The sequence below is a fragment of the Colossoma macropomum genome, unplaced genomic scaffold (genome assembly GCF_904425465.1).
Source record: "Colossoma macropomum unplaced genomic scaffold, Colossoma_macropomum, whole genome shotgun sequence".
NCBI lineage: Eukaryota > Metazoa > Chordata > Actinopteri > Characiformes > Serrasalmidae > Colossoma > Colossoma macropomum.
Window position 1 is genome coordinate 13,246,524 of NW_023494798.1, and position 9,481 is coordinate 13,256,004.

The 9,481-nt window shown below is 36.9% G+C and overlaps 1 protein-coding gene across 1 annotated transcript in view; it reads right to left on the reverse strand.

Moving 5' to 3' along the window:
* The window catches only part of pias1b (protein inhibitor of activated STAT, 1b), a 28,097-nt gene extending 19,616 nt beyond the window's left edge, over nt 1–8,481 (reverse strand). Inside the window, exon 1 of the mRNA XM_036584625.1 lies at nt 8,435–8,481. Within this exon, the coding sequence (XP_036440518.1) occupies nt 8,435–8,458 (24 nt within the window). The 5' untranslated portion in view covers nt 8,459–8,481. The remainder of the gene's footprint in view (nt 1–8,434) is intronic.
* Nucleotides 8,482–9,481: the final 1,000 nt, after the last annotated feature.

Consider the following 9,481-nt stretch of genomic DNA (forward strand, 5'->3'; position numbering starts at 1 on the left):
CAAAACCTGAGCACACTCAGCACCTCTCAACAAGTCTTAATTAGAACTAGAACAAACAGACCCTGAATGCTGAATGATGCTAAGATGGCATTAACTTAAAAGTTCACCTGCCAGATTCTAAATGTTACTGTTCAGATGACTGGAAGAGATTAGACGCTCCTTCTCAGTAAAATTCTAAGAAGCAGACTTATACATTTCCTGAACCAATCCTGGTGTCTCAGTGAATCACCCTCTTATAAGTGACTTGAGTCTCAGTTTCCTGTTTCAAAAAATAAAAGTTGAATTGTCCACTCAAAAATAAACACATACCTAAATAATAATAGTTTTTAAGGCTTGAAAACAGGGATGGACAATTAATTATAACTTTTTTATCATCACATGATGAGTTTCCACAACAGACACATTGTTAAAGCAAAGATTCACTCTGTATGAGGCAAATAGCTACAAGTATTTATTTTATTTAATGATGTGTCCTAATGCAGTACCTACCCAGCTAGCTAACTGATGCCATTTTTCACAAATAAATAATGCATATTGTGTTTAGAATTTTGTATTTTCTGTACTTAAAATATATTTGATAGAAATTTTGACTTTATCATGTCCATGAATGCTGCCTCCCTTCCTCTATAACCTTTAAAAACAGTAGGTGGTGATGGTTATAAGGCACAAACTTCAATGCAGTATCTCCAGTCCAGTCTATAATGTTATTTGCTCAATTTATGAACAGTATAGGCTTATAACTTCTTAATGAAAGTAGCTTGTTAACAAAATCACAGGTTACTCAAATTTTAGTTTTGCCAAAAGTTTGGTCTGACCACTGCTTAACACGAGAGAAAACTGAGGTATGTAAGTATACATGTGTGAATAAACAAACAAGCAAACAACCCAGTTACTATTATTAGCATGTGCCATCTTATACCTTACTGATGTTGAAAGAATTTCAACATAAAACAGACATTAAACATTCTAAAACAGAGACAGTATCCTCTTGAACAGATCTTATTTATTTGTGGCATCACCGTCTACACTGAGTATTCTTTAAAAGTAATCTATGAAATGTGCTGATAGTGTCAATTAGCTGTTTTCACGCATGCATTCTTGCCTAGCAAGCAAAGAAGCAGGCACAGCTGTTGCGAAGCAGAGCTCAACTGTATCAAAGTTTTCACTGACTATTATTATCGTGAAAGAACACCACAGCACAGAATATTATAGAGGGAAGGCCTTAAAATGAAGTATGTACTTAAGCCCTGGGGCCACCATGCATTTATTTGTGTTTTCTTTGCTGAAACACGTCAGACCATAAAGAACCTGACAATTAGCTATCAAATTGAATCAGGTGTGCTAAGACGGACAGAAATCAATCAGTGAATAAAATAATAATAATGATAAAGGTAGATATTTGCTTTAAAAATGTGTTCTTTATATTACAGTGTGTCTTTAACCCTCTACGAATAAGTGTTACATTTTGTGTAATTCTAATCCAGGTAGATTGATTATCAATTTCTACATCTTCCAATTCTCATGTCTGTGCATCCCTTAAAAAAGTGCTGAGTTTAAGGTTCCCAGAACTGGGAACCATAAAATACACTGTATGCATGATAATTAAACCTTTAATTAGAGGTTTAAGAACGCCTTGAGATTTTTTTACTTCAGTGAAAGCAATTTTTAAAATAAAAGTTATTCTTATGTTTTTACAGCTTTGTTTTCCAGCTAAAACTTTAATGCCATATTCTGATACTGGCGTTAATACTATCAGTATTAAGCCGATACTGCAGAAAATGATATCAATAGAAAATGCTGGTTTGGATATCAGGGTGAAAAATTAATTTGATTCAATCCTCTAACAAATTTATCCTGAAATAGCACACACGTATGAGCTGCGTTTCTCTTACTAAAGAGATCTCTTAGTAGAGAGTTTGAATAGTTTCTTCTTTTACATGTTCGTCTTGAGTGAATTATCTGTAGTTTTGTTTTTTAGTACATTAAGCACAGCTGAAAACCGCTCTACCATAACTATTAACCTATAAGTCTACCTCCATTTAGTAAATCACAGAACTTTGAAGTAAGGCTCAACACAGCTATTTCACTGCCATTCTTGCAGAAGCAGGCTGGACCTTGTTCTGAGCCAAGGATCCTAAAAAAACAGCCTTTCTGCTCTATAGGCTGAATTATTTGGAAACATTTAAGTAAGAATTCAAAGGACTGTAGTACAGAAGTTATAATTCAAACGTAGAACAGCCTGTTAGAGGCAGCATCTGGAACAAAGTACAACACCACTGAACACAGCACAACAAAGTACCTAACAAACCATTTACAGGCTGTTTTAGACCTTGTACATTCAGTTCCTGCATTAGCGGCTGAATTAAGAAACCTCCCCTTTTGGTTTCATTTTGTGTGGTCATTCCGAAGCAGTACACTCTGACATATAGAAACATGCCTACAGAGAGACACTGTTTTAAGGAGGAAGCATCTTCTCTTTAGAGGATGTTATTAGTCACTAGGGAACTTCCTCTCCACAAAAATACCATCAAGCATTAAAGCAAGATCTCAAAAACACATAACAGTACTGAATCAAATCTACCAGGGTATAAGCATAAACAGATCCATCACTACTTCCCTGATTTTTAGACAGAGAATATTTTGGGGCATAAAACACTTTATAGATCTCTATAGAACATCACAGCAACAACATGACAAACACTTCACTGGACAGCAGATAATCTTATTTTTCTGTTTGAAATTCTATTTATTTTTTTATCTTAGCAGCACTGCTGCGCTGAGATACGAGATGAGAGAAACATGTAGAAGAATGAGATCAGTTGTTTTCAACACCAAATCCTTTTCTTTACCATATCGCCATGCATACCTATCCTGTATCCTCACAACACATAGTATCACACTTTGTTAATGCAAGACTTTAAAGTAAAAGATTAGGAAATAAATAAAAAAAAAGGTAAAGGTTAACATCTAAGCATGTAAGTAACCAACTAAAAATACTAGGATACTCAAGGGATAAGCTTATGCTTGGAGGACCAAGAAATGTAGGCTGTAACTAGGCATGTACTGATATAAATTTATTTTATCACAATAACTGTCTAAGCTTTTACTGAGGCTTATGATTTTATTATGATAGTTTTTTTTTTAAGAATTACATCATTAAGTATATGTTTTGAATATAATACGATATATTCTCAAAGACATTCCTTTAAATATGTTTGCAACATTCACAACAACAACAACAACAACAACAACAAAAATCATGTTAACAAACAAAAAAGATCCCTAAAAACTTGTCAGGCGAGGGAGGAGCTTAAGAGAGGTAGGCAGGTTGTTTAAACAACAAAACACCCAAATCAACAACAAAAAAACAATGCCTGAGCATGTTTTCGATGTACACAGAAAAACAGGCCAGAATTACTGACCATTGGCTGCTCTTTACGCTGACAGACTGACATCCTCTTACAGTACCTTTCTCAAGCGACCTGTTTCAGCATAGTTCACTATGTTGTAACACAACATTAGTATTAGTATTTTTTGTAGCCGCAGACATGGGCACCACACTCTGAAAAGTACAGGGGACATGGAACAAGCTAAAAACTTTATTACAAATCACAACACTAAAAACAACCTACAGTACACAGTTACTTCTTGGTTCACCATTCAGTGCTTTTGCTGAACGATGAGCAGCACTGCCGTCTTCAGTTTGTCAAGATAATTGAGAAAGTCACTATCAAGAAAGTCACAGCTCAGCTGCCACTGTTAGCATGACATTCCTCTTTCCATTGTGTAGTAACAGGAGGCTCGCAGCTGATGTAGTGATCAACGGTGTTCACTAAAAATTACAAGTGCACTGTGGGAGATTCAGAAAAAATGTCTGACATGCTCAATAGTGACCTAAACGCAATTAGGGAAACTGAACATTGACAATTATTCACTGAAAGCTGAAAACATCTTGTCCAGTATCTGTTGAACATTGCCAGATTTGCAAATAGTTTTTCTTGGTGGGTATTATTGCATATAGAATGCACAATGCCACTATTGCACAGAGCAGGGTTATTTAGTTCCAGTCCTGGAGGGTCAGTGTCCAACACAGATGGTGGTTTTCCTGCTCAAATACACCTGAGTCAACTCATGTGTTAATTGTCAGGTTTACTAGGTGTGTTTAAACAGGGAAATTCACCAAACTTTGCTGGACACCAGCCCTATAGGACGGGGCTGAATTCCCCGCCATAGTGATCAGCAGCATTTTTAACACCAAAATCAGAACTGCAGTTTATAATTTCAGTACCAGCTCTAGTTCATTGTCATCACACACACTGTATCACTACACTACAAGACACAAGACATTATTGTACAATAGTATAAAACTTGCAATGATATATAAATAAGGATGCTACGAATTGTGAACATCTTGTACTGCACTCCATTGCATTCAGTCTTGACTTTACACTAGGCAATATGAGAGCACATTAGGTTACCTGATGATCAGGATTTTAGGGCGCATGATGTGTTGGCAGCCAATATATTATTTGCAGATAAACAAGAAAATTTTAATATTTATGTTCCAATGATATTGGAACTATAAATGACAATCATATTTTTCCTATTTTTATTTTGCACACATATTTGCGCATGCGTACTCATTTGTGGTGGCATTTCTATTCTTTTCAAACAAACAGCACACCAGATATGAAGACAAGAGGTACAGTGGGCAATGTGATGGTATTTATTATTGTTGTTATAACATATGGCACATTATGTAACATTACCTGTTTCTGAGCATATTGTGGATGTTGTCAGTACTTAAAAAACCACTGAACAACTGCATATTTCATTACAAAGAGAGCATAAAGAGTCCTGTTTAATTGGATTCAGTGCAGGGCAGTTACGTTACGTTTTTGATAGTATTTTTTAAAATGGACTATACTATAGACATAATCTATTGATTACTTTATTGATTAATCTACACTGGAGCTGCAGGTAACAACTTTCCATAATGAATTAATCAGTCCATTACGACTTTGACTAACCAAGAAAAGAAGCATGTTTCATTCAATAACATGAAAAGACAAGGATTTCTCTTCCTTTTGCACAACACTCTTTCAAACGCAAAACACGTACTCTATCTAAATCAGAGGTGTCAAAAAAAAAATTCTTTTAACAAGGGATCTTCTACACTGCTCGTGAATTTTAGTCAGTGTGAAAAATACAGAAACAAACAAACAAACAAAAAAGAAAACCCACAAAACTTAGTAATTTTACAGAGGTAGGCTGACTCTTTCAGATAAAATAATCAAACCTGATATTACTGAGCACACACGAACAGCCATGTAAGACGTGCAGTGTCCTAAAGCATTCTCACCACTTGTGAAATAGCAATAACCACGTGCATGATGTCAGCGTTTTCAAAAACATCCGTCCACATGAAACCACAGAAAAAAAAGTTTTTAGTGTTTTAAAAATCTCCACCCTGTAGAGTGACCTAAAACATAATTTTTTACATAGGTTGGAGACCAAAACGCAAACATTTTTTTTTTAAATTATCACAGTTTATTTAAATTATGAACACAGATTTTTTCAGTTTTAGCAGTTACTCATGTTGGGCTTTTGTAATTTGCTGTCGTGGACGCAGGATAATTTTTCGAAGATCCTCACACATGACGGTCATGCCAGTTAAGGTTTTACACATCTGACAGAAAATCGTCTTTTAAAAGACCTTAAAGTAATGTTGCTGACTTGCTGTGTCGTACACACCCCTGTACTGTAGTTTCTGCCATCTGTAATTTCCCAGTTTCAATCACGCAAAGAAAATGTAAATGGGAAGCGCAATTGTAATCTAGCCAACTACTCGACAACACGATTTGTTTTCACCAGTTACTGTCAACGTCATCCATGATGTAAGTAGTTGTTGCAGCCTTAATCTAAATTATTTATTTTCGTAACAAAAAAGGCTATACGTCACTACAAAGTTCACCTATATTGCATTTTTTTACAGTTACATGTAATTGCAGGTTTAGAATTCATTAAAACAGTAGGAAATTCATTAACAACACTGGTAAACAGATAAAGCCATGCTGCAGTGTTGTTGCAGTGTTGCAAAATGTGAATTTTAATTTTGAAGCTGCAGTTACATCAGTTGCAAACATAAAAAATACCATTTAATACAGCTTTGCCTAATAGCAAAAACAAGCAACAGTAACAGCAGCAAATGGGCTAACTAAACATGTTAGGCTTTAGCCATTTTAGTAGAAATGATGTACAGGCTGTTAAAAGCTTGACTTTTTAAATCCACAATAAGAACTACCAAACATTACCAAAAACAAAATTATCCTAAAAAGCTTCTGATCAGAAAAACAAAAAATGTTACATGTTCTCAGCTTTAAGGTGAGAGGGTGTGCTGGTGGGGAATTAAACCAAAAAACAAACCAAAGTATGTAAGCCCATTCCTGTCAGGTAGAGGAGGGGGAAAAATAATGGCCTGTGAGCTATTTTGGTAAGCCTTTTCTGTTTCTGGCAGCAGAATGTCAAAATATTGACACAGTACCTCTAAATATTGACCTAAAATATCAAAATAATTATTATAAAATTATTAAAATATTGACTATGTCGAAATAATGACTATGAAACATTATCCCCAATAATTACTCACTTATTTCATTATTTCAAAACAGTATCTGAAAATCTCAAGAAAGTCATTACTTTGAGATAAAAGTCAATATTTCCAATAAGTAAGTCATTATTTCGAGACACCAAGTCAATACATTGACATACTGCTGCCAGAAACAGGGGAGACAAAAGCAAAAAAAAACAAACAAATAAATAATAATAATAAAAAAAAAAACATTTTTTTTTTCTCCTCTACTTGGCGGAAATGAGCTTCCATATGCCAGAGATAAACACGGTAAAGGTAACACTCAATCAACACCTCAAGCAAATCAAACTGCAGTGCTTTAGGTGTATAACCTAAATGCTTTACTTCGGGTTACTTAGTCATTCAGCGACACCAGCTTCTCGCAGCACTTTCAAATTCATTTCAAAACTAAATATGTCTACATTTCCATTTCGAACTAAAAGCGAGTAAACCAGCTCGGTGTCTGGACTTCACTGCTGCGTTCTGATGTGTTCAAGTACAGAAATCCCTCTCTGTGAAACTTGGTGCCTTTAGGTTACCTACTACAGTATTGGCTAAACCCAGTCCACTGGACATCGCTGTGGACACAACCGGTGATGAACACAACTCTGTACAGAATCTAGAGCTAGACGGTGACTGAACAGTGACATTTAATATGTACACCAACATCAGCTAACATGTTTCACACACAGGCTCAAACGCTTACGTTACCTAAATATGTGCCCTGACAGTAAATATTTTCTTGTCGCTGATCAAGCACAACATGAACCAAGCATTTACGCGCCCCACACCGGGCAACATTCATTAACTACTTCTCATTCAAAATACAAAATAAATGTCAGAGGCGAAATCTTTGGGTCAGAGCCACAACAGCTGATTGCGCCTCTCCCGGTAACTTAACGTTAGCTCATGCCTTGCGTTGACGCAAAAGCTTTAACTTCATAATTCCAGACAGAGACTTGATGAGTAAAAATTGAGTTTTTTTTAAAACATCAGCTATGTTGGTATTTGCTTTCTCTGCATTCACATATCTGTCTGCTGCCAAGAAAGCTAGCCAGCTAGCTAAGGTGGCTAACGTTAGCTAACTAACTACACCAGCAACTCGATTATGGCAGCGGAGGTTTAGCCCTCATTTCTGACCAGACCACTGCAGTTTAATATGCGCCCACAAACGCTCTGTAGAAGCCAGACTCAGTACGTCTCAAAAACAAGACAAACGACCATCATCTTTAGATCTGTCTGGCTTTGATCGACTTCAAGGTTAGCTCACAGGCTAGCTGTAACCCAGCCTGTCAAGCTTTATGCAAAGCAAAGCGAGCTAGCCGGCTGGCAGCCTACGCAGCACGGCGGCGGACAGCTAACCTCAGCTAGCAAGCAAAAACAGAAATCCAGCTAGCGATCTGCTGCTACGACAGATATCGTGCCTTATGTGTGAATTTAAGCGACAAAACCGGGCCGTAACAAACATACACCTTGTACGAAATGTACACTACCGTCTCAACTGAGATTTAGGGTCCACATGTTTCGACAAATCTAATTTAAAAGTGAGGAGGAAGCTACTACCCAGCTACGTTAGCTAAGCTCGTTAGCTACAGCCAGCTACTCCAGCTGACTCCACCAAGTCTCAACATCACAACAATAACAATGCTCCTCCATCCTGGGGCAAAGCTGGTAACGCAGCTGTCCCGCTTAAGGCACACCGGGGCCGTCGCTCCGTTTGAACACCACACACCACGTGCCGCACAAATGAACCAAGAACGTTTTGAGTTAGATATCAATAGTAATTTTGTGGCTACGCTTTACCTTCAATTCCGCACTCTCCGCCATCTTGTTAGTGTGGCGCAGGCGTGCTGGACTCTCGGCACGTGAGCGGGACGCAGTTCTCTGCTAACGATTCTCACGCACATTCAAAATTAGCGCCTACATTTTTGATAAAGTCCACCGGGATAAGACTCAGACAGGCCTGTTCAATCACGACACTTAACCAGACTTGGGATTACTTACAGTTCATACCCCGTTTAATGGGCAATTCCACCAATTAAAAAAAAATCCCGTTTAATTCAATTGCAGACATGAATCATTGTAGAGACTCAAATTTCTTTACAGTGGCGGTGATAGAAACTATGTGTAAAAGACAATGGAACTCATACACCACTATCAAGTTTTTTCTTTCATTTGTTCTTGACAAAGGTCCTAGTCTGTGTCAGATACATTAAGTGTTCTGTAACCTAAGAATTTTGCAAACCTTTGTGCTTTTGAATGTGTGTAGATTCTGTTCTTGTGTGTTTTAAGAATATATTCATAAGAATGGTTGATGAATGAGGCCCAACGTAGCCTTTTTATTTACTATCCAAAACCACAGGTGAACCTACATGTGTTTGAAGGTAAAATAGTGGAATATCTGGAAAAAAATGTTTTCTTTGGGGGCTATGTTGCCTCACAATGCCCTGCATGTACCCCTCCAACATGAATGGATTTAAAAATTATGTTTTAGAACCAAAATCTCAAACCTGTAATTAAACAGTGCTTCAGGTATCAGGCTCAGCATTCATACTCATTCATATTATTCATAGTCAATAGTATTACATTCATATTATTCATAACCATTACATGTAATAACATTCTGTGTGGAAGCTTGTAGAGATGGACGTCTGGTCCCTATCAGCACTGTGAATAATCGTTACTCAGTAAGTTTCTGTAGAACGGAGGTATTTCACACCAAACTACTCTGAATGGCTTTGTTTACATCTTAACCATTTAATTATGCAAACATTTATAAAAAGTTGGTGGAGTTCCCCTTTATCATAGTGCAGTAGGGGTCACGACTAAATGAAAGGAAAAAACCTCAAA